This window comes from Aplidium turbinatum, chromosome 13, assembly GCF_918807975.1.
Source record: "Aplidium turbinatum chromosome 13, kaAplTurb1.1, whole genome shotgun sequence".
In the NCBI taxonomy this organism is placed as follows: Eukaryota; Metazoa; Chordata; class Ascidiacea; order Aplousobranchia; family Polyclinidae; genus Aplidium; species Aplidium turbinatum.
Window position 1 is genome coordinate 18,731,281 of NC_137484.1, and position 25,125 is coordinate 18,756,405.

Genomic DNA, 25,125 nt, shown 5'->3' on the forward strand with positions numbered 1-25,125 from the left:
ATAATACAAAGCAAATCAAGCGATGGATTCTCTGTCAGCTGGTTGACTATATAGAGTTAGGGCTAGAAAGTAGTCGTTTTCAAGACATGGGTTCGATTACCACTCCTACCATCAGGCTACTCTTTTTCTCCTGTAACTACCAAATAAAGCTCAAAACAAGGATTAACGCCCTGGCTGAGTCCTAGAAGGGTCACAATTGGACGGTAGCCTCTTATAACATGTTCTGGTTGGTTGGCGGTGTCATTGGGGTCTGGCAGAGTTTCTTCATGTTAAAGTGGCTTCCGTCTGAATGGGCATAAGAAGATTATTTTCAGTGTTGCTGGTTTGGTAATTTTTTTTATGATATTTAGGTTTGCATGTTATGAGGAAAACAACTGCTTCCATTTAAATGATCCTACAAGTTCAGACTTCACAAAAAAAAAAAAATTTATTGCCATTTATCACAGTGTTGTTTCAAGAAAAGATGCACAAAAACAAATTGATTCAAATCTACATTGGATACAAAAATCACAACAGCCCTTGGAATAACAATAAGTGGTCTTGTTCGGAACAATAACAAGACATAAGGAAAATTTGGAAACTTCGTAAACGAAAGAACAACGTCTTTTCAGTTTGAAAATACTTTTCTAATTCCTTCTCATTCATTTGTAGGACGCGTCTGTAAATATACATCTTCATGAAACAACGATGATTCCCACAGTAGCAATAAGGCATCTTCTGGCTGTTATTTCATCGTGTGACTCCAGTTAATTGGATTATATCTTAATTGTTCGGAATCTCTTTTATTTTCCATAATTTTTTGCTGACGCTGTTGCTGCCACTTTGACTCCATCATCTGAAAGTATAAAAAAGAATAATTTTTTAACTTTATATTATTTTCATGTCTCCTAAACTATTAGAAACTTATGGAATCACTTTTTGATACAAAATATCTATAACCTATGAAGCAGTAGCGGATCAGAAGGCAATTGGTCACTTGCCTCCTAAAATTAAAAAACAACACGTGGCCTATAAGTTTTATGTTGTTTTTTTTGCAAAATGTTTTCGTTCTCTCATTCACATTTTCTTCACCTATCTGGCAATGTAGGGCGTGCGTGTTTTCGGTAACTGATTTATGGATAAAACTTAGATTATGTGCTCCTCAAAATTAAAACAATTTATCATACAAAAAACATTGCTCATTTAACTTTAGTTAGTAACTAAATAAACTTTGTCTATGACAAGATGGAGACACCTCCGACAATTTTTCAAAAGTTCTTTGAAATCAATTGTACTGTGGTCCAAAGAATAATTATAGACATTTTTCTGTGATCATCAAAATCGTTTGAAATTAAATTTCAATTTTTGTAGAAATCTAGTTTAACTTGACGAATACGGTCAACTAACTTACGAAGCGGAATTTAAAACAAAGAATCATTGTTGGGCCACAAAGTAGGCAACCAGCGACAGACACAAGGTAAAATTCATTAAACTAATCCATAGATCAGGGGTTCTCAACATGGGGGCTATGGCCCCCTAGTGGGCCATAAGCCTTAAAGAAATAAATTAAAATTTAATAAAATATTAGTATATAGGCCTACATTTTGCCCAAATCTTCATGAAATGGTCTTTATCGGTTACTGTATAAACAAGTTTTTTAAATTAAAATGACGTTTCTTAATTTTTTCAAAAAGTTGAAAAAATAGGGGGGTTATTGCTTTTTCAAAAGAGGCCACGGTGTACAAAAGGTTGGTAACCCCTGCCATAGATCATGGATATATCGTAGCCAAAGTAGATGAGCATTTGTCAAAGAAAATAAATTCTAAAAGGACTCACCTCTTTGTTGGCTTTTGTAAAAGCAGTTAAAAAGTCGTGTCTCTTCCTCCTCTTGTCGGCATCAGCCATGCAGTCCCGATGATCTTTCTCGGACATCATCATAGCATCATTTACTGCTTGTCCCCACTGTTTTTGTTTTATTTTCTGCCGATCTTCCATTTGTGATTTCAACGTTGATCTCAGACGAGACCTGTTAAAAATAGCTTAGGTGGTGAGGTATGCTACATAATTCAGGCGTAGGCTATTGCATCTTTGGTACCCTTTTACTCTTTAAGAATGTGTTTGCCGTCGAAACATGACTAACTGACTTGTAATCTTCCTTCACGGCAGCTGTACCATAGATGGGTTTTTGCCATTCACCATGTTCTCTCATCCATTGTTGCTGCTGCATCAGTGCACATCTTCTCTGCATGTGATATTGTGCTTCCCTTGTTTCCAGGAAGACAGTACGGCGTGATATCGTTGGTGGATGGAGGATGTTAATTCTGTTAAAGTAAGATGACGCTGCGAGTTTATGTTTCGTTACAATATTAAACCTGTACTGTAGTACGTAGCCTACTACTATAGCTTGATTCAGGATAGTGAGGCTTGTTATTGCCGTGAATTATATTGAAATATTTCAGTATCACTGAGAAGGTTTAAATTTATTGTTCAGCAAATTAAGTGATGTTGCGACGTTTTTGTAGCTTTGTCATTTTATCTCTTGTCCTAAAGATTCAAGTATACTGGTTGCATAGCCAGGTGGTGAGAAACGTGTTGATAGGGCGTTGATTTGACACCGCTCAAGAGCATGTGGTTGTGTCTTTGGCAAAACACTGATGAGCGTACCTGAAGGTGAACACAAAAGTTAACTTCCTTGTTTTTCTGTTCATTTGATCTAAACCTTCAAACACAGGATGTAAGCCTGATACGATAAAAAGGATGTTGGATGACTACAGTGAAATGATCCTGCTTCGTCATCTCGTCTATTGAATATTAACCCCATTTTTTTGCAAAATTTTTTTACAAATTATTTTTATATGGATAAATGAAAGATTGCATGCATGAACCTGCAATAAGCCTGTTGCAATACCGGTACCCGGTCATTTGGTCGACAGGACGTTTGGTCGACAGACATTTGGTCGACAGGACGTTTGGTCGACAGGACGTTAGGTCGACAGAACGATTTATTTTAGGGTTAGGGTTAGTTAACTAACCATAACCCTAATCTAACCCTGACTCTAACCCTAACCCTAACCCTAAAATAAATCGTTCTGTCGACTTAACGTCCTGTCGACCAAACGTCCTGTCGACCAAACGTCCTGTCGACCAAATGTCTGTCGACCAAACGACCGTGCACCGCAATAATATTCTTACCTTTTAATAGGATTTAAATTTGATATAATTGGCGTGCTGAGAGTGGACTTTGTACCAATGTCAGGGAGTCGTGTTGGTAGAGTGGCGCTTCTCCTGTGACGTGGACGTTTCTCAGTAGAACTGGCCCTTGGTGCCATGGTAACCGTTGCTGCTAACGTCATAATGACCAGCACACTACGTTACACAAAAGCATTTACTAAAAAGTCGCATCTGGTCTATGTAATTCTGGAATCAATACATTGTAAAAGAATTCAACTTGCGCTTGCCAGTATTCTCATTTCTTTTTGAACAGCCTTCTCTGTCCTGGTTATTTTGTAACTTTACTAGCTCCAAGTCGTTTATAAGAAAAAAATTAAATAACGAGGAAAAAAGACAAAAATTTTATAACAAGAGTTTTAAATGTCACCGATCCAGAAAAATACAACAAAGTTGAAATTTAGTTTATTAATTTTCATTTTCTAATTAATAAGACTATTGCTTCGACAAAGACGTGGAAACGTGTTAATTTACAGTATTACGCAAACCTTATGATTCAGAACAAGATTTGGTGTTAACACAATATCTAGAGTAGCCAAAAAGATATTGCTTTATAGTATTGTGCAAGAAATATGATCTCTACATAAAAACAATAGATCAATTTAAAACACAAGATAAGCAACAATAAAACAATAACACAGAGATTGATATCAACTGTTTCTTCTTTTGTTAAATCTGATTTAAAGTACTGCTATATTGTTGTATCTGTTTTGTAGTCCTGTACTGTAAACTTTGTTTAAGTTTGCGCATGTTCAGACTCTACATGTTTTCTAAACGCCCAAAAGGGTTAATGTTCTCGGGAAAAGGCACGCCTACTTTTCAGTATATTAATTCAGTAACCATTATTTCCTTTCATAAATTTTGAGTTAGTGCTAGCTCTCTTGTGAATTAAAGTGGGCTGCAGTTGAACAACTTGGGTCCGATTTTACATTGGTCGGGCCCTACTCGACCACCATCAAGTAATTGAGTGGATAGCCGTTTTCTAGCAAAAATAAATGTAACATGAAAGCAAACTGGCAACCTGAACACTATGATTCTGATGCAGATAATCTTGGCCAGAAGAAAACATTCTCAAAGTCTGAATCAGATACGGGCATACAGTCATTTGCTTACGGCGTAGCCTACTGAAATATTTCTTGAAAACTGTTACAACTCGAGGTCGTAACTTACACTTTTGGTTTTATTTAGAAGTTTCTGCTATCATCCACTAAACGGGTAACTCAATCTGCTTAAATTTAACGCTTTAAAGCAAGCAGCGATCGTGGATGAACAGCACAAGATGTAGCCTACTTGACAGATGACCTGGACTCTAAACTGTTGAGAAATACCATTCTCTAAAAATATCTTGTTAATTTTTCTTTGACTCCATTAAGGGTTATATTTCATCTCATTGTTTGAAATTGGAAAGTAACTTTTTACTTTATGTGTCCACTTCACATAAATTCAGATCTATTATACTTCCCTACTTTAGAAGCATTTATCTTGTTAAGTGTTTTTAAGTGGGTTATTCTTTTACTTCAGTCTATCTTTTACGACAAAAAGTTGTATTTTTTCTTTTTCTCCAACTGCAATAATAAAGTACAAATTCAACGAAGTTCAAGCATTTTAATTACAGGAATTCAATGTTTTCTAACTTTTTTTTGTTTTACCGACCCAAAGTATGATTTTTCAATCCTATCCCCTGCATATGTCGCGAAATCTGAACAATCCTATTCCACATCAAAGAAAATACTAACAAACACTCATTAAAAATAATGATATACTTCGTTGGCATATAGATTATAGAGGATTAGGCCTATCCAAACCAAATTGTCTTTATCTTGCAGAATTTTAAGAAAAATAAGATATTTTTTTGTAATCCGCTGAACAGCATAGAATTAATCTACAGTTTCTTTTTCTCATTCATTTGAAGTCGTGACTCAAGGCTAACTGTGCTTGTGCTCATACTTACAACTCAAAAAAATTATTGAAAATCTGTCGTTAAGAAATCATACATTTTTTTTTATTCTAAAAAGTTTATTGTTTCAACAAACGGAATGAGTTTTTTTGTAATTTTAAGCAATAACCTGAAGTTGGCCATTTTAAAATTGAAAAAAAAGCTTCACAGCAATTAGCAGCTCAATTTAAACACGTTAGTAGTTTTTCTGACTTACTACAAATTTTGACCTTTCGCCTTGCGCTGTTGCAAACGATAATCTTGAACCTCAGATGAACGAAATTTTTAAAATTATCTTATCACTCTCTCCAAAATAGCTTCTTTCAATCAATCGAGACTAAATTTTTAAATCATTGGAGCGTTTCTGGGGCTTAGACACTCAGCGACACAGAGTATTGGAGATTTTTTTTTATAATTAGTATCTTGGTTACAGGACATGATTGCCCCATTGTTTGAGAGCGAACACACAGAGGGCAGTCGCTTTTATTCAAGCGACCTTGTACGAAACAAAAGAATGTGTGGACGGTTTCAACAAACCATAACAATGAGAGGTTGAAGCAAGATTATTTATTGCAAGATACAACAAGAGTTGAAATGAAGTCATGCTGACTGGGCTCAACATTTCAGCAACAGTGCGAACGAGCAATTACCATTATTAAGCTTTAGCAACCATTTTTTCTTAACTTGTACATCAGACAAGAGCAAAGAGAACACCGCCATGGCACTTTTATCTGCGAAATGTATTTAACTTTACACCAAGCTTTCAGTGATTTCCAGATAAACCCGTTGGAGTTAAAACTGATTCAATGCATTTCAAGAATCTACATTGTAGGCTTTCAACCGCAGTCAAATTCATATCTTTGAATACTATAAATTAACTAGGCTATACCCTAAGTTAACAACTTTTTTCAACACCATAGGCAAAATATTACTGTTTTTTTCACAGTAAGAAAAAACCCTTGCAAGCACAATTCCAGACAGAAAAATCCGTCATTTCTACATTGATTCAACGTCTGCAGATTTTGAATCAATGCAAAAATGACGAATTTTGCTGTCAGGGAATCGATAATCGTTACAAGTTGAAGCGGAATAGTAGTACCGGTACGCAGAGGCGGATCGAGCAAGTAGTCTTAAGGTGGGTGGAAGGGGGGAGGCAATGTCAACAATACAATGATGCGTACATCTCTATTAAGTAAATAAAGTTACTTTTTTGTGGTTTAGAGGGGGAAATCAACCTAATCACCTCTCTTGGATCCGCCACTGGTGGTACGGACGGTATACAAAGTACAAGCATTTTAAATAAAAAAAATACACACTTACAGTATGTGTACCTCGCAGTCATAATTTTAATTGTATCTGTAATGTAAGGAAAACTTAAACGGTTTCGTCTTGACATTTAACATAAGATGTCTCACCAACATTAGAATGCTCAAACCGACTGAACTGCGGACTATTCAACGGGGTAACATTAGCAGATGCTATAATTTTACACATTTTCTTTTGTTTGGGTTTCTTTTTTGATTTCAAGGAACAATTTTCCACCTGGCATATAGCAATGCTGTCGTCTATTGCAGAAAAATCTGTCGAGATAAATAGGCTCTCTGCGTTCAGGCGCCGAAAGCGAGTGCGACGTCGTGCTTCAACCGACCGCGCGATGGTGTAGCAGAGTACGCCGAGTAAAGCAACGCAAGTGAAATTGCTGAAGACCAGCACAAGCGGAAAAGCCCATTTCCAGACTGTGGAATGAGTATCTAAACATTGAAATAAATAAATCAAAAAACAGCTCCACTAAATTTTAGTGACAAAGCGCGCTTGAGGCCAAAATAAGTAATTAAGTTAAAAGTAAATTGGTACAATCGCAACACTTTATCAGAAAGGTTTTTTTAAGTAAACTGACACTGTTCTAGGGCTGAGAGCTACAGAGATTAACGCCTTAAATTAAAAGTGATAAATATTTTTCAAATTTATCTATGTATTTCTAAAACCTTGTTTCCAAAGTGGTTTTGGACATCTTCGAAAGATCTCGGTTTTAAGCTCTGCATGAAAGATAACACGTATAGCCTGTGTACAGCGGACCAGCAAACAATTACCGCTTTGTTGGTACTTTTGGTTATGCTGTATTTGATTTAGTTTAAACAAAGTGACCTAAAGCGGCCAGCCACACCGTCTATACAAACCTTCAATAGGTTGAGGGGGAACATTTTCTTTAGAATCCAAGTTCTTGTTTATTTGTTCTTCGTGAATTTCAACAGGGCCAAATGTTCTTTGTAAAGTGGATTGATGAAAGCTTTTTGCTAATGTTGTATGATTTGTTGCAGTTTTATTTAGAAGCGTATCCGTAGACCCACTTTTGCACTGCAAATTAAAGAATAGATTAAAATTCACTTTTTCTAACTGCACTGGATTAGCTATTGTACAAACTTGGTATTTTATTTTCCAATGTTGAATGTGAAAATGATTGCTGCTGTCAAATCGTGAAAAGAATGGCAAGATAACATCATTCCACTGTAGATAGCTTTGCTGAGTTTGATGGTCTTTCAAAGATGTCTCATACGTGGTGTTGGTAATTAAAAAATCATACGATTTTCTTTAGCGTTTTTATATTTTCCATCGTACATTTTCCAACTTATATCCCCCCACAGCATCTTATTGTCAGGTTTTTATGCTGGTTTATTTTTACTCTTCAAATCTAGCATAGCATTATTACATCAAACGTAAAACAAAAACAGAGCAAATTTAATGTCAACCTCTGGTCAAGCATTATGATGCACTAACTACCAAAAGCCTTAACCCAAGGGTTCTTATCCTTGGGTTCGCTAACCCCAGGGGTTCACAAAAAAATTTCTAAGGGCACTTGGGTGGCAGTTAAGTTTTCATGTGTTGCTGTTGTTTATCATCCTATAATAGAGAAAAATGTTTGCTGATTGAAAATGATTTTCAACGCTGTTAAACATAAAAAGAAAACTTCCATCACGGCTTAATGTGGAGCATGACTTACGCTTGTGTCTCTCTAATACCACTCCTAGAATTGAGAAACTTATTTGCAACAAATGAAACAACCTTCGCACTAAAGTTCAGGATAAAGTGCTGAAGCAAATATTTCTATTAAAATCCTTTGCAGTGCCATTGAAATTTCTTAGTTACTAACTGTTAGTCAATATTCTTACCACTTAATAATGAAATCTTAATTCAAATAAAGGATCACTGATTTGGTGTCAGCTTATTGAGGGTTCGTGTTGATTATGTCACCACTCAGATGTACTTAACGGGAAAAAGGTTAAGAACCCCATCTCTAACTTAAAGAGTGTGCAATGTGCATTGTGCAATGTGGCTTCACAAGTACCGTACTTGTAGCAAAGGCTTACCGTTGTTGCGCAATTTTTTTCGCAAATTGTTGCATGACAATGTAAATAGAAATGTGTTCCATTTTCCATTGGAATAACATGGTAAGAAAAGATAGATTTTAGCCCAATTCCATTTTTGATCAATTTCACGTGAGCCAAGTTGTTTTTCGCAGGGCATCTGCAAAATAGTTTTTTTTATGCAAGGTAAACCTCCTTATCTGTGTGTTTGGGGTGGTAGCTTGAGCACAGCAAGTAGGCTATGGGATACGCAGTGAATGACAAACAATTCAGGTTTGCCAGACAAAAAGTAATTCTTTGCTAAACGGTGTACTGTAAAATAATCTGCCATATTTAGAAACGTGACCGTTTTTCTTCAATAAGTAACTTTCAATATGACAAGTATTTGTTTTTAGTACTTCTTTGGCCTCTGAGCACATTTTTACTACCTTCAGATCATTTTTTGTTCACCTCAATTTCTCTATCCCGCTCCCTTATTAGGGATGAAACTAAACAGATCGGATTAACAGATAGCTTGGAGGCAATGATGACTAACAACTAGAAATAAAGTACCTTCACGATAACTTCCTAATTTGAATTCGGTTTGAATGAAAGCTGCAAAACTAAACGTAAAAATAAAGTATGATTGAAATACAGAAACTACTGCAACCACACAGACACCCACTCACCCTTCTTCTATCAAAGAAATTACATCGGAAGAACTTCCACGTTTGAAGCGAGCAGACATATAACAGTCAAGGAGAAGCAATTTGAAGTTTGATTTTCCAGTTTCTTCAATTGCTGTAACTGTCACAAACATGGTCTGTGAAAACAAACTTTGATTTAGTCGTGACCTAAATATTATAAAGTTTGACTTTGCTAGGAGTACTTTGAAGATGCAGTTATGTGATATTGTATGGGATCTTTGATTCTAACATTTGGAATAATGTTAGTTGCTAGCACTGAGTCTATCCCTCGAATAGATGCTTCAAGATACTTAGCTTCCAAACGATAGGCCTAAACTTCCTGCGTGACAGTCAAGTAACACAAAGATTTGAAGTTCTAATCCAAAAGTCCTCGATGGAGCTTCCATTTTCGTCTGAAAGCTGATACTTCCTTCCTGTCTGATGACACGGTGTTGCCAGTCGTAAGCATGCATATATCGTTGAATCATGTGATGCCGTTGATCGTAAATATGATCATATGGTATATACCCTACTGTAATTCGTAAATGTTTAAAGTGATCATGTTATCACCATTGTCATGCCACCACATTGGTTAACAATCAAAATAGCCTACGGTCTCAGCAAAACTATTCTTCTTGGTCACATTTTCACCTGATTTACAAGATATGCAAACGGCGGCACAAGAGGTCGAACTCTTATATCGTCATTTGGCAAAGATACCCAAAAGTTTATGTTCAAGTGAATGTTGCCAATCGAGAACTTGGTAGACACAGCGTCACAGCACCTGAAATAGACGTTTGATGACGTATTGAAATGAACCATCAGACAAACAATGCGTTTGTAACAAAATAGTTAAATAGAAAACAACCAAACGAAAACGTTATTTCGAAATAAGAATTTTGTGGAAAACATTTGGTTTCTATCACTGTTTTTTCATTTTTATCTTTTGTTTTTAGTTTATGAAAAGACTTTTTCAGTTTTTAGGTTGTAAAACTTACTTCGGGTTAACTGAAGAGCTGATTAAACCCTTTTCTTTGTAGTTGCATTCAAAGCTGTACAAATGAAAAGGCAGAAAGTCTTTTGATCCAAAAGATTTCTTCCACCAAACAGAATTCTCAAACGCAATGTTTTCAATATTGTCCTCTCCAATGTATATCCTTGATTTTGTGCTACAGGCGTGAAAAGGGGATTTGATGGCCAATCTGAGAGAAATTATAAATGAAAAAGTTAAGTGTAACTACGCTGTAAATGTAGTTGGTTAAAGTTGGCTACTGCAAACAAACCATTTAACTAACTTGAAATCACTGGACTTAAATATGAAGATCTGTTTGTAATTTTGATAGTCGGTGTTTCAATAAATATGATTTTAAAGAGCTCAAGTCACAAAAGTCAGTTTGAGGAAAAATGCCTTCAAAGTTCTACCTGACATTATTTGTCATTAAGTATCACAGTAAAAAGTGAGCTTTGGTGCGCTTTCAGATAAAAATTGGCAATTGCGTACCCTTGAATTGCTATAAGAGTATTTTTCACACTGCTTATTCTGAATCTGTGAAGTGACAGGCCCATTGCAAACAATATTACAAATATAACTCAAGGAATCTTATACAATGTTACTTGTAAATTGTTTCTCCGTTGGGGAGAACGTGCTCTTCCGCGATGCATTCGTCCTGACTTGACGGAGCGACATCAAAGCGTGAGATATAAACCATGGCGTCATGCAGTGCTTCGTCATTTCGTCTGTGATGTGACGTCATGTCGGAGACAAACCACTTCGGGACATGGATTTTGATCAGATCGTCTTCGCAAAGCACTCGAGGTGGGGCTGAAGATTCCAGTTTAAAAAGAAAAGAAAAGTGAAATTAAAAATCAACCTGAGTTGGCGCAAAACAAGTTTTTCATATTTGACAATACTTTGCCAAAAGTAAAAGCGGTAGAAGTAATTAAAACTTACTAGCCCAAGATGTAAGGCCCGTCTTATCGTCTAGGCTGGACTTTGAACTATCGTAAGCTAATGAAGAAGTAGCCTATCTCATTTTAAAATGCAGAAAACGTTTTTAAAACATTATCAAAACTGTCTGAGTTGAAAATGTCTGTTAATGATAAAAAAAGAGTTAAAAAAAAGTACTAATATTTCATAATACATTTCGAGCAATTTTTTCCCAAAAATCCACTTATGGAGTTGTTGCAGTAGTAATCCACATTTCCAACATTCACGCATGTGCAATTGTTCAAGCATGGGTTATGGTCACATGTCCCCACGGAATACACTTTGACGTCTACAAATAAAAAAAAAAAAACAGTAGAAAATTTATAAATTACAAAATAGTTGGTCTGTTTGATGAAATGGTAACACGCAATTCAAACTAATTGGCAGATAATTTCCTCAAGCAAAATGCCTGATGATATTAGAGTTGCAATAGACGTTGATGTTAAGCACAAGCAAAGCAAGCAGCTAAAACAAGTTCGCCCTTGCCACAGGCTTACGACAAATACCTCAAGTTGAATCAAGGAAAAAGTTGATTTGTGTGATTGCTACTATTTGGTTGAATAACGAACGTTGTCTAGACTTAAATATTGAACGACATTTTGTGGAAAGTTTTGCTATTAGGTCGAAAACTAAACAAGTAAAAATTAACTTTATAGAAAAACAGGGAGCTATGATTTTTGCGATGTGGTTCAAAAGCGTATCAAGCAAGTTCCTACACACAGAAACCTTTTCACAAATTGTGCTTTTGAGCATACTGCAAGATCTTTTTTTTTAACCAGGCTCAGAGGCTCATGCTTGGTAGAAAAGATTTATATGCAAGATACATGGATGATTACAGTTGGGAATATCGTGCCAGCAAAAAGCTTCGCAGTGTCGATACGTTAAAACCGCAACCTTTTGCTGACGCACTTCTCGTAAACAAACTGTCGATAGTGAGCTCACTGCTCAAGTGCTTAACCTACAGCTGATCCTGCGTTCCTTGAAACATTTAACTAAAAGCTTCTCTTTACAGAGCATGCATGACTTATCTTTGACGTCAAAGTTACAAAAATAGGTTTGTGTGCATCCTACAGCGCTTTTAGCTTTTGCGTGGATGCAGATTAAGCAAAAATTTCGCATAGACTTGCGAGTATTGTAATTCAATCATTTTTTTCACAATAAAATCGGTAAAATTTCAAATGCGTACGCGTGGCAATGACGTTATTTATAAATTGTCTGTAGGAAACCAATATCCGTGTGACCTGATTTGACAAAGCGTTCAAAAGACAAGCCTGCCTGCCTGACGAGCGTATCGTGCATTCTACCCTCAAACTGCAGTCAAATAGCGTAGTTTCCTCTGTCAAGCCAGTTCAAGACGTTTACCTTTAAACAACGTATTATTACAGTAGTTAGCAGATAAGCAGGAATTAATGTCACTTGATTAGTATTGTTTTGATTAACGTCGGGTTGAATAACCGAACGCAACCATTAACAATGGATACGTTCTAAATCGTGAGATTAAAGCGTTGTGTTAATATCCCCAGCAAGTCTGCTTTGCTGTTGGTGTTAACTGTTGTATGTTTTTGCATTCCAACTTTGGACAGCATTGACAAAACGTTTTCTTGTACAGTACAGTGCGCAATTCTTGTTTGTATCAGTCACTGACATTCTCACGGTCGTGCTTGTTTTAGGTTTAAAAATAAACTCTTACCTTGCGTGTACTTGACAGAAAACAACGGAATTATCTGCAGCAGAAATAGACAGACTGAAAGTATCACAGGCTTAGACATTGAGAAGATTGTTGGAGAATATTCTTTTTAGCAGAAACAATAGGTAAAGAACACTTCATGACTCAAGCACCTTTGCCTACTCTGTGGTCTGTTGGCCACATGCAGTTTGAAGACTTTGTAGTGCGTAACCATCTCAAAGCAATTTTTGTTTGATTGGTTTTGAAATCCAGCCCAAGGAATTGAAATCTTTATAAAACGCTTTTCCACATCAGTGCTCAAAGTAAGACGTATAAACTCATCTGCAATTAACTCAGTGCCATTGGTAAGAGAGAACTGGTTGGGATTGTGGATCTGTGCCTGGTCATTAGGTCAGATCATAGACTCTAAGGATTGCTCTGGTTGTTTTTTAAAAAGTAGATTATAACAACATGATTGTGTATGCTGAAAGTATCACAGGCTTAGACAATGAGAAGATTGTTGGAGAATATTTTTGTGTACGAGGTCCGGCTAAAAAGAAACGAGACTGACACCACAGACTGCGTAATACAAAAGTCTTACTCGAATCAATGCTTTCACAGAGTTTCATAACATCTGTTGAGTGTTCAACAGATGTGTTGTCACAATGACATTGTTGCGTTTGTTTTTAGGGAGAGTGAAGTGAAGGTGGTAAAGTATCTGTTAACAATTTCCATTACACTTTTTTATTGAATAAAGTGATTTTGTTTTCAATTTTGCAAAATGACAACTGAACAAAGAATCAACATCAAATTTTGTGTTAAATTTGGAAAAACAGCAACAGAGACTTTGAAGATGCTGCGTGAGGCTTATGGTGATTCTTGCATGTCGAGAGCAAGAGTGTTTGAATGGCACAAGCGATTTGTGGAGGGAAGGGAGGATGTGGATGATGATCTCAAATCAGGAAAACCTTCCACTTCTAAGACAGATGCAAACATCGAAAAGGTTCGTCAGTTGGTTCGCAGTGACCCCCGGCTCACTATTCGAATTATGGCTGGCGAACTTGGTCTTGACAAAGAAACAGTCCGAAGCATTTTGGTAGAAAAGTTGGGCATGCGAAAAGTGTGTGCCAAAATGGTTCCACGGCTCTTGACACAAGAGTAGAAAGCTCGTCGTCTGAACGTGTGTCAAGACATTCTTGAACAAATTGATGCAGATGAAACAATATTAGAAAGGGTCATCACAGGAGACGAATCGTGGATTTTTCAATACGATCCTGAGACAAAAAGACAGAGCCGGCAATGGAAAACTGTGAATTCACCAATCAGCACACATCAAATCAATAGAAAAAAGGGAATTTGAAGAATGCTTCAGGACATGGTCAAGAAGAATGACAAAGTGCATGGAAGCCAATGGCGAATATTTTGAAGGTGACCGTTAGAGGTCACATTATAGTTGTACTTCGTATTCAAAGTGAACTTCACTTGCTATGGGTTTTAATAAACTTTAAAATTCACCAGTTTCGTTTCTTTTTAGCCGGACCTCGTATATTGTTCAAACTGCAGTGAGTGTTATGCAGTAGGTAGGAGAATTGGATATACTATGGAACCATCTTGTTTTGTAAGAAAAAATACTCTAGAGTGGTCGTAAATTAGGCCTTTTTTCGTCTGTAGATTTCGATTAAAGAACAAGATTTTACGTGCAAACAAACATGAAGCAGTTAAATTTAGTTACAATAGATTTTGTGCGTGGGTGAAGGTTGACACAAACAAGCTAATGTGCTTGAGATCTCTGCTAAATCAGATTTTCGCAACGGTTTAAGGTTAGCTCAAATATCAAATATTTGCACAACGTTTTAATCTATATTTTGATCCAAAAATGCTATTCCATACAACCCGGCACAGATGTTTTTTTGGGTATTTTGTTGTTAACTGCTTCGTACGTTGCCACTTTGTATACATGTTGTCAGCATAATTATGTTAAGAACTACAGCATAATTGCAGGGGTAAAGCAATTAGGTAGGCTATTATGAGTCAAGACAAAATACTAGACAGAACAGTTTAAAATTCATTTAACACTATTCCCTGTGACGTTTTTTGGCCAGTTGACCTGCGGACCTTGGGTCGGTTCGACACTAGCACTTTGAGCTCGTGTAACTCAAAAACTACGTAAGATAGATTGATCAAAATTTCACATGATGCAGATAATTTATCTGACAACACAGCATCGAAAGTCTTTTGCAATTTGTTCAACAGCACAACTTGAAAAATCAAACAATTTGATGGTTGGTCACATTTTTTTTATTTGACTTTAGAAATCGCTTGCTAATTACCTTATAATTGAGTGTGACAGGCCAATTTTTTTGTGTTCGATTTTAATCTTTTACGCATGGACGTTGTCCACGCCTTAACCCATTAGTGCCCAGTCATCGTTCTAGTCGGAATATTTTTACAAAAAGTTTCATGAAAGGTCCTTATGGGTTGAATATGAATATTCAAAAGAAAATTTTCTGATATCTGTACCAGGAATGCAGAAAATGGTACGTCCCTCTATGGACGCTTGGGCATTCGTACGAAGGCTTGATGTAAAATATAAGAAGTTAGCATTTTCCGGTAATTGTAATTAGCGTCCGACTTGCGTTTGCTTGTTGTTTTGCCCGAGGAATTGTAAAAATCTTTTGCTTTGTCTGAATATTTCCAGAAAACGAGACAAAATCACCGCAAAAAAAATGTTTCAAGTTATTTCCGAACTACATGTTATGGTCTACACTTTTTCAAACGTACTGTCATCACTTGATATTAGAATTAAATCAAGCAATGAGCTTTTGTAAACATTTTATTGTGTCAATTGTGTTTAGTTCAGTTTTCTTTTCACATTCACAATGTCTAATTTGGTTATACATGATCAAACAACGCTTTGAATTTTGCAGCACATTCCAGGGAACTATTTATTCGTTTTTAACATTGTTTCACTGTCTAGAGACGTTGAATTGACGTAAAAAGTGTATGATTTGCTGTCTGGCTAGCGGTTGAATACAGAAAAGTAAGGTAGCCTAATTGTGTGACATGATATTTGAACAACAACCTATCCAAAACCAAAGGTAGTTGTTACTTGCTTCGATAGGAGCTTGTTCCAACTTAGGCCTTCATGCACTCTAAAAACAAAAAGCGTTTGAAACTCCTGACTGATGAACTATGTCACGATGCACTACAAAAGTGATATGTTTCCATACTTACCAACAATGATCACTTTGAATGAAATAATTTTGCAACCAGTTTTGATAAAGTGCAGTGATTATAATCGTTTAGTCCAATTGTATTGGTAGGCTATAGAAGAGGTAATTTGTACATTGCCAAATGGAACTCCGATCTGTGTGACAAACTCAAAGTCGTGGCATAACGATACAAAAACTATATACATTTAGCAAGATATCAAATCTTGCAAAAAATCTTTTTTAGGCTGATTGCTACAGTATTGTCCTACAAAAAAAATCACTAAATTTTGACTTTTTCCTTGGCAAAATTGTTTGTGTCTAAACGATTGAAATGGCTGTTCTCATGTTGTCAACTAAATTTTCAAGATACATTTTTTCTACACTTTTTTCTAATTTGTTGCACGTGCATTTTGCGTCAAGCTATTTCTTACGCATTAGAAGATTTCTATAGACCACGTCACCATACATCATAATGATGTTTTTTCGAACCAAAAACCCAGAAAACCCAATTTGTTGTATATTAGTTCAGACGTCTGCAGACGTTGAACCAGGAACAAAAAGTGATTTGCTGATTTGAAACAAAGTGATTGCTGTTCCCAATATGCAAACATTTTGATAAAAAGTAATCAAGTTTTTGCCGTAGCTTTCTGGTTCACTTAGGCTACTCTGGTCAATCGATTCACGTTGCAAATAACTTCAAAGTACAAGCACAAAAATGAAGTAGGTTATACTTGCAAAATCTTATATTCTTAAATAAATCATAGTTATATATAGTTTGAACAGCTTCCATCTGATAGAAACTATAACTGATATCTTCACGAAGGATCAAATAAGCCAGCTGTGAAAAGCACTTCTCCAATTCTATGTTTGCCTATATCGACTATTGTACTGTAGTTAGTAGTATCTTTTTCGTTCAGGACGCGTTAATGACGAAAAATCAAATAAATGAATGAATTATGCAAGCCAAGTTGAGCCTCTATATACTGGTTTTTATGCCAAACCTTAAAAATCGTTTTTTTTTTTTTAATTAATTTTATGAGACAACAAAAACGTTCCGTATAAATAATTCAATTCAACATATTTCCCTTATTTTTTCATTTACGCAACAACTCTTCAGAAAAATTGCTGAGTATGGTATAGCGTTTGAGATGCAGTCAGAGAATGCAACTTCGTGGTTGATGGCATTATTACAAAAGCCAATCTTTTGTCACGGAAATGTATTCGAAAACAAAAAGGCACAAAAGGGGGTGACTAATAGATTACGTTACAATAAACGAGGCACTGATTCCAGATTCTTTCAACCCAACAAACAACTTTGCTCCAAATGACATAAACGTCCAAATTTTTTGAGAAAAAGATATAACCCTACACCGTTTTGAGGTAATCTTTTGAAGACAAACATTTAAATAAAAAGTTAGAATTTATTGGGCTGGTTGTAATAGTGTTTCTACTGAGATATATCAAAACTTTTAAATGCTCATAGAGAAAAAATAATTTTGTAATCTCGCAAGCACCTGCAAAATTACTATTTAGGTAAAGATTCAGTGCTGATACAATAAAGTATGTGCAATGCTTGTCAAAGCACAAGAATGTAGCTGCGCGTTTTTTTTTCACAAAAGAAAAGCAGTTTAGATTAGCCGATATCAAGTTTAGGACAAATGGTTAAGTTGTAATTGCATAATTTAGCTTAGACGCTTTAAGTCACGTCACTTGCATGAAGACATTTATACTAAAATTAGTTTTAATTTTATTGTGATGATTATTTCTACAAACTTGGTTTATTTTGGTGTTGACAAAAGTTGCGCAAGACATGCATTGTCACGATCTCTTTCAAAACGAAAGTTTGTCTTTAGTATCTATAGCGTTAATTATATTACATAGTCTACGGACGATAGTTTAAAAAAATCTGAAAAGATATTTAGAAAATTTCCTCGCTGCTCGTAAGTTCTTTTTTTAGTTCTGCATTCTTCAAATGTTTTTTTTTCGTTTAGTGTATTTTTCTTTGGTTTCCACGGACAGCATTAAATGCAGGTCAAAGAAAAAGAAAGAATTGTCAATGAGATGATGTATAGCATACAGATGTTGTTGTGAGTTTAAATTATAGTTGTGTGTGCATTTGAAAGTTTTTTTTTCATGCTCCACTGAATATTGCCAAAAATCTACGTAAGCAGGCGAAAACGTTTAACCAATCAATAAATAGTTTTAGATATGAACTTCACAGTCAAACAAAAGTAACCTAGGCGAGTTGCTTCGTCGATGTGGCATTAAAGCACGATTCAATAAAATTCGTAACTAACTGAGCAATCAACCCATGACTTGTTGTAGCAAATAGCCATGCAAGAGCCGTCAAATAGGATTCTTAACGTTGATGATACTTTGTCTCAAAAGGGCAATTGCAAGTAATTTTGCCATTTGTATATCGGTTTTAACTACAGCTTGATGCGTATAAAAAGCGGAGAAAGTACAGGAACAGTTCTTGCTTTGTTGCTTTTATGTTTTGGTAGTTTTGTTATGCAAACAAGGGCAATGAACTGACAACATTTTTGAAAATTTTTAGATGAGAATATGTTGAAATCATAGTATTTTTTTCGAGTGTAAAATATGCTATCGTTGTTGCTTTCAATTATTATTTAGAAAGGCTGCCAGTTTAGTTGTTTTTCTGCTGAGACTTGTATTCATGAGGTATTTTAAACGTACATTTGTGCAAGGTTTTTTAACGTTGCATAAACGTCAGTGTAGTTTTATTTTGTCTGTGATCCCTCGCTTTTCTGTGCTTCATCACTTTATGTTTATCACAAAATTATCAATTCACAGCCGATCTCTGTATTTTCGACATTATGGTCAAGTTTTTCTTGCGTTTGAAAATCAACAACCTGCATTGAAAGAGTTATGAAATACTGTACGTTTACAAGGTTATTCACCTGATTTCACATTCATTGAATCTTCTTGCAGAACATGCGATTAGCTCAATCATTTGCTTTCACGCGCTGAAAAATAGCACTGTTTCAAACGTTTACTTTTGATTATACTGTTAACTGAAAGTGGCAGATTTCCAAATTTGTGGTCAACCAAATCAAGATGAAAGTGTTAGTTGCTGTGGATGGGAGCATCGTCGCTGAAAAGGCATTTGACTGTAAGCGATTCACCTTTTGTTCAACATAGCTTTAAATTGGCTTCATTAGCCATAATGCATCTGATGTCTCTCAATTTTGTAAGTGTTTAATGCATTTGATGTTGAGCCAAATTCAGCAGCAAAGTTGTATTCTTGACTGTTCGTACCGGTTACAAGAACAAGGTAGGCTAAATACCGTGCAATCTTTCACACCCATCAATTAATTGTCATCTTTTGATCTTAGGAAAGACGAATATAGATTGTGGTGAAGTAATGACACGTTTCCAGCTGTTAGCAATTGACTGAAGTTTTCTCACAAAAGAAACTGTTTGTTTTTAAAGTTCTCAAAGTAGTTGGGTTCCACGTGACTTTTTGTCAGCGTCACACAGCATATAAAAAGCTAAATCTATTAAATCCATATTCTTTATCCAAGTCTGTTATGAATTTAAATCTATATTCGGTCAAATCCATTCTATTTCTATAGCTTACTGACAATTATTTTTAGATTGAAGTTTTAAAAAAAATTCGATTGTTTTTTTTTTAATTAACAACGACTGTATCTTTGCAAACATAACCAAATATTTCAAACAACTTCACTGTTTTGGAAAATAAACAGACCACTTGTAGCAAGCTAAGTATGATACTCTACTTCTGCATTGCCTAGAAAACCTTAGACGTTTTACAGAGTTCAAGATTTGAACTATTCAAGGTTGCGAATTTTGATTATCCTTTTGCTAAAAATCCTAGTTTGAAAGATTTGAAAAGGCGAAACGAACATATTTGTAATGCCAATCACATACTGTTGGTCAAAAACCGTCAAAAACAAACCACATACCGTTGGTGAAAAACATACAACTTTTCAAGCTGCCCGATTTATTTTGCTTTCAGGGTACTTGCATCACTTACACAAGGCTTCGAATGAACTGGTGGTCGTCCATGCCAGCGATCAGCCTAAACTACCAACCATGCACTTTACAGGCAGGCGAGCAATTTTTGAATATCATAACGTTGTCATTTTGTTTTTATAAAACATTATATAGCTTTCAGCCAACCCACAGATACGACCCAACCTATTATCTTCCACTCAAACCATCTTGTCTTTCGTTGCTCCTAGCTAATCAGATTGAATTGTCCATTCACTAAGTGTAATTAAACGTTTGTCTATGTTTGTAAATTGTATGTTATTGTGATGTATCCTTATTGCGAACTGTTGTGGAATCTCATTGGTAAATAAAATTATTTCTCACTCATTCCTGTTATGGACACTTCTCCGCATTGACACGTCAAAGACTTGTGCTAAAGTTTTGTGTAAAAAAATGGTAAAAAGTTTTTGACCATCTTCAATCTTCATACAAATGGCCAACATCCTCATCAGTTCAAGAGTCGTGTGAAAAAAACTCTTCACTTTTGATTTGACGTCAGGATGCTGTCATTTGTCAGTCACTTTAGTAACAGCAGCTACAATTTTGCTTGGATGACGATTTCCCTCCGTTGTCAGAGCTGAGCAGACTATTATGTACAAACCCCAGAAGTAGGCTTTTAAAACTGAAAAGAAAGCAACCTTGTCATCATTGAATATTTCTTGTAGTGGAAGGTATAGCGTTTCCAAGTGATCAAATAAGAAAAATAATAGAAGAAAGCATCGAACGGATGAAATTGCTTCAAGACAAGTATGACATGAAATGTTCGGAAACTAAGGCAAGTTCTGGTATAGACTTACACAAAGTTTATTTTCCTTTACCGACCTCAACTTGTATTTTCGATGTTTACATTGTTGTTGTTAACGGGGTTAGTTTGGACTTGGAGTGTCGTTTTAGATGAATAGAGTTTTAACCCCGTAGTGCCCTATGCTGCACATATGCAACATAGATTTTTGGAAAGTACATGACTTTGGGTTGAGTAGGATAAAAATTTTGAAAAAATGAAACAAAAATAGTTTCAATTGGCCCCTTTTTATACTCCAATATTGCAAACTAGCAACACGTGGTACGGCTAAATATTCTGTGTTGGTTGAACTACACATTTTTGAAAAAAATTCTAACTAACAACCACTCAAAGTAGGCTACCTTTAGTCATGCAACAACAAAAGATAAACTGACTCTGTTTGCGATTTGAAAGATAAAAAATTACTTAGTCATGCTTTTTAAACATTACTATTAATACATACAGCCAGCCCATGCTTCGAAATTCATTGCTTCTTCTGGAAGCGATAGCGTCACGCAATAATTACATCCGCATCGCACAACTACACGGTTGTTTGCTGTTGTGAGCGAGCCAGTGCTCATCTATAGAAATTCCTGCGTAGTTCGTGCTGATTTATGTTTACAAAAGCCAATACAAGCAGACAATACTCATCAAAGAAATTATAGCCAAAGTAAAAAAGACCACTTTATTCAATTGTTGAAATCTACAATTCTGCATCTTGATCGCCTGCAATACCTTTAAACAGTGCAGCTAGCGACAAAGGCATATAAACCATTTAGATTGGATTTTTCTTGAACCATAGTGTCTAGTAGATTTAAAGGAATTGCGAAACAAATTGTTTTCACAACAAGCAAACCAGCTCAGTGGCCGAGTGGTTTCGCCTTCGGCTCTGGTGCTGGTAGATCTGAGATCGATTCCAGGTCGGGTCAAACCGAAGACTTTAAAAACGGTACCGATTATGTTCTATCCTGCATAGCGCAGTGAGAATGAGTCGGGTAATAATGTGATAACATCGTAAACCTGATACAAATTAAAAATGAGCCCTGTCGCTAAAAGACCTTAGCTGTTGTAGAGCGACAATAAATAAAACCATAACATTATTATTATTATTATCACAACAAGCAAAGCCAAGTGGTTATAGGCTAATTGTTTTGTGCGTGTGAGGTATAAAGTTTTTTATTTTGAACAAGATAAGGAAGCAAGTGTTTCGATTTCATAAATTGTTAGCATGAGAATATGAGTTTGTACTTTTTTTACACTTTTTCGAAACAGTTATATGCAAAACCAAAGAATAAGTTTCATTTTTGTATGCTCTCTAAACAGATTTTTACTTAGTCTACCTTACTATACCATGCTCACGTCCACATGAATACTGTAATTTTAAAAGATAGCCAGTTATTGTTTTTATTTACTAAAAGTTTTGCAAGAACGCATGTACCTACAGACTTTGGAATTGAAGCGCTCGGAATAAATTTTGTTGCGATATAAACACCCCGGAGTTCATACAAGATATCTTTAAATGATTTATTCTAGTCTAAAACTTCTATGTTCACCTTTCAGACAAAACACAAATCCTTTTTTCAAATCGGCCAGGAAAAGCCTGGAGAAAGAATCATCGCTGTAGCGGAAAATCAACATTGTGACGTCATCGTGGTGGGATCAAGAGGCTTGGGCGGCATCAGACGAACAATTTTAGGTTCCGTTAGCGATTATGTAATTCACCATTCTAAAATTCCAGTGGTGGTTTGCCCGATCGCTTAAGAATAATTATAATAAGCTACTTCAGTGTTTTTGCATGTCAAAATGGTGCTGAGTGGTCACTTCAAAGCATTATCTCATGTCGGCGGAGACAATGTTATGATTGTGAAATGTAAAAGTATAATTTAGTGTTTTTCGGATACAATATTGGAAGCATGTCGTCATTACCGTTCCAACTTTTGCAGGGGGTGGTTTTACAAACCAGGTCGACAACATTTTCCATTATATATTTTTTTTTAGATATAAGTTATTTTGAAAAGAAGCCCTGTTTTAATCGAATATTTCAAATATGTTGATAATGTCAGAAGCCCATGTTGATATTGAATATTTCAAATATTTGCAAAAAGTGACAGTTTTTTCATATTTTTCTAATAAATTAATCCTTATCAGTTTTATCACCTAATGCTTACAAGCAGAGGTATTGGGATTTTATGCTTTATATTTATTGGTCATCGTTTTTCTTCATTCGTCTGAAACTGCAACTCGCAACGAGAGTTTTTGCTTTAAGTTGATGCTATTAGGAACGACTCACCATTCCGCATTATTTGATAAGTAACACATAAGCCAACATAAATAAATTGATTTTAATCTTCTGCAAGGCTTTTTAAAATTTACCAGCCCACATTTCAGAAGTTCCTTTTAGGCTTGCCGAATAAAGTGCTTTTCTAAGTCTAACCAAACATGCCCTACATGTATGTACATGTATACAACATAGGCTACATAGATTCTGGCTGCATAGTCGAGTGGCGAGATCCTTGGTTCGATGTTCGAAGGGTGCCGATTCGACACCGCTCAAGAGCATGTATCTGTATTTTTTAGCAAGACAATTAAAGGCATGCCGTTGCAGAATGGCGTCCCTTGGCCTATATAGCCCTTGATTTCCCTCATGTTTTTGAACAGTTGGGTACGCTCTTCTAAAGAGAAATGCCTACGGCTGTTAGGGCTATGGCCTGCTGAACCGAGATTCGTTATGGAGCAGCGAGTACACACAGCAGTGTTTCAACATCGCTGTTCACCTTTTGGTCGTTAATTGCCGAACCTGGAGTAGCATATAGCCTACATTAATCTTGTGCATGTTTTCTTAGTACAAATTGCGTAGCTTATATATTAGTTGTTTTGATGTCAAGAAATGCTGAATTGAGCATTTTCTGCTTTGCATTGTGCCTCTTTGTGTTGAGCTGTTTAGTTAATCTGAAGATTGTATTTTTGAAGATTCTACATCGCGTACATTTTAAATAACTTTTTCAAGGCAGACTGCCGCGTCGCAATTTTAACCTAATGCTTTTTGTTATACTACAGTACGGTATTGCATATATGAAGTGTTGCTTAAACGCACGTGGCGTCATGTAATTTTTGCACGTAATGCGTCTGCCTGATTTTCGTTCTTTTCTCATTGAAATAAATTTTTACGACTGAATTCAGCCTAGGTTACTAACATATTAAAAATGTAGAAAACTCGTATTTTTTCCAAAATTGAAAAGCTTCGTTGTACTTGCTCTATAATTTTGGAAAATGAATAAAAATATTTTGGAGTGTCTTTTATTGTAAAAAGGATTTCAGGTTTAACGCGGCGATATGTTTAAACTAAAGTTCCAACTATTTTCTTATGCGGCCAGTTTATGGTTCACTTCCGGAAGCGTGGAAAAGTTGTGAAATAAAAGATGCTCAGGAAAGGAAGTTTTTAAAGGTATAACGTATCGAGTGTCAAAAGAGAATAACCCACCTTGGTCTTGGAATTTCGCTGTTTACCTGCTTAAATCTTTGCTTAGTTTTACAACTTTCTCGATTTCCAGACGATATGTTTGAGGATGAAATTCATTTTGGGGAAGATTGATCACTGATGTGGGCCCCATACGATCAAATGGTCTACGTTATCGTTTGCTATGTTGGGATATGAACTGTTTGAAATATTAATCAGCTAACATCAATAATTTAATTTTTGCTGGTTGTCGACTATTTTTATATGACTAACCTACTGTCATCATTAGCCTACAGAAAGCATTAAATATCAAATTTTCAATGTATGCGTTTAGTATTTCCTTCGTTTTGTAGTAAAGCTTCAAGTTCTGTTTGGTTTTTGGATTTGTAAACCTGATTATATTTGAACAAGCTCAAGGACACCAACCAACGAAAAGTATGACTTGTTACATTTGATGGAAGCTTAGGCCAGAAAGGAGAAGTTGAACCAACCACGTCCTCTAACGGTTACTTTGATAAGTCAGTGAAAAAATTATTGGACTTGGTCGAACTACACATGGTACCAAATTACACAGATTCCCTTACTACTAATAATTTTAACATTAATAATGCTTCGATGCTTTGGCGAGCTGCAATGGGAAATTGTGCCAGTTTGACATGCCTACTTTAGCCTACATTATACAGTTTTGCCCTCAACAATTTCATCAGAGATAAGGACTTCAAGTCACATTCTTCACCAACATCAATATGTTGTCCTACTGGAAAACGGACCCATTGTTGACGATGTCGACGGAAGTGACCACAAATTGTTCAATAGC

The 25,125-nt window shown here is 35.8% G+C and overlaps 3 protein-coding genes and 1 pseudogene across 4 annotated transcripts; 2 read left to right on the plus strand and 2 right to left on the minus strand.

Annotated features, from left to right (window-relative positions):
* Window positions 1-414: 414 nt before the first annotated feature.
* LOC145782514 (uncharacterized) lies at window positions 415-3,392 on the minus strand. The gene is made up of 4 exons (XM_082594315.1): window positions 3,172-3,392; window positions 2,124-2,300; window positions 1,816-2,005; window positions 415-835 (listed from the first exon to the last, which is right to left on the minus strand). Exons 1-4 carry the CDS (start codon window positions 3,330-3,332, stop codon window positions 725-727), a joined length of 639 nt encoding a protein of 212 aa, XP_082450441.1. The 5' UTR covers window positions 3,333-3,392; the 3' UTR covers window positions 415-724.
* A 2,841-nt stretch (window positions 3,393-6,233) lies between these two features.
* On the minus strand, window positions 6,234-9,302 carry LOC145781597 (uncharacterized). Its single transcript, XM_082593267.1, has 4 exons — window positions 9,174-9,302; window positions 8,509-8,665; window positions 7,321-7,498; window positions 6,234-6,894 (listed from the first exon to the last, which is right to left on the minus strand). Exons 1-4 carry the CDS (start codon window positions 9,230-9,232, stop codon window positions 6,518-6,520), a joined length of 771 nt encoding a protein of 256 aa, XP_082449393.1. The 5' UTR covers window positions 9,233-9,302; the 3' UTR covers window positions 6,234-6,517.
* A 4,222-nt stretch (window positions 9,303-13,524) lies between these two features.
* On the plus strand, window positions 13,525-14,314 carry LOC145782582 (protein GVQW3 pseudogene; annotated as a pseudogene).
* A 4,687-nt stretch (window positions 14,315-19,001) lies between these two features.
* On the plus strand, window positions 19,002-23,753 carry LOC145782192 (universal stress protein YxiE-like). 2 transcript variants are annotated; one of them, XM_082593962.1, is made up of 4 exons: window positions 19,002-19,168; window positions 20,036-20,125; window positions 20,736-20,845; window positions 22,412-23,753. In XM_082593962.1, the coding sequence occupies exons 1-4, from the start codon at window positions 19,114-19,116 to the stop codon at window positions 22,610-22,612; spliced, it is 456 nt and encodes a 151-aa protein (XP_082450088.1). In that variant the 5' UTR covers window positions 19,002-19,113; the 3' UTR covers window positions 22,613-23,753. The 2 variants fall into 2 exon arrangements, with proteins under 2 accessions (XP_082450088.1, XP_082450087.1); XM_082593961.1 differs by lacking the exon at window positions 19,002-19,168 and having other exon boundaries at window positions 19,817-20,125.
* Window positions 23,754-25,125: the final 1,372 nt, after the last annotated feature.

Excerpts from the sequence above, each read along its gene's own strand:
- LOC145782514 (XM_082594315.1), bottom strand. The coding sequence starts at position 3,332 with ATGACGTTAGCAGCAACGGTTACCATGGCACCAAGGGCCAGTTCTACT. Across the intron at positions 2,006-2,123 it reads GCCGTGAAGGAAGATTACAA|GTCTCGTCTGAGATCAACGT; the intron begins GTCAGTTAGTCA and ends TATTTTTAACAG. Across the intron at positions 836-1,815 it reads TTACAAAAGCCAACAAAGAG|ATGATGGAGTCAAAGTGGCA; the intron begins GTGAGTCCTTTT and ends TTATACTTTCAG.
- LOC145781597 (XM_082593267.1), bottom strand. The coding sequence starts at position 9,232 with ATGTCTGCTCGCTTCAAACGTGGAAGTTCTTCCGATGTAATTTCTTTG. Across the intron at positions 7,499-8,508 it reads AAAAAAATTGCGCAACAACG|TGCAAAAGTGGGTCTACGGA; the intron begins GTAAGCCTTTGC and ends TTTAATTTGCAG. Across the intron at positions 6,895-7,320 it reads TCCCCCTCAACCTATTGAAG|ATACTCATTCCACAGTCTGG; the intron begins GTTTGTATAGAC and ends TTCAATGTTTAG.
- LOC145782192 (XM_082593961.1), top strand. The coding sequence starts at position 19,933 with ATGCCAATCACATACTGTTGGTCAAAAACCGTCAAAAACAAACCACAT. Across the intron at positions 20,126-20,735 it reads ACCAACCATGCACTTTACAG|TGGAAGGTATAGCGTTTCCA; the intron begins GCAGGCGAGCAA and ends TATTTCTTGTAG. Across the intron at positions 20,846-22,411 it reads TGAAATGTTCGGAAACTAAG|ACAAAACACAAATCCTTTTT; the intron begins GCAAGTTCTGGT and ends TTCACCTTTCAG.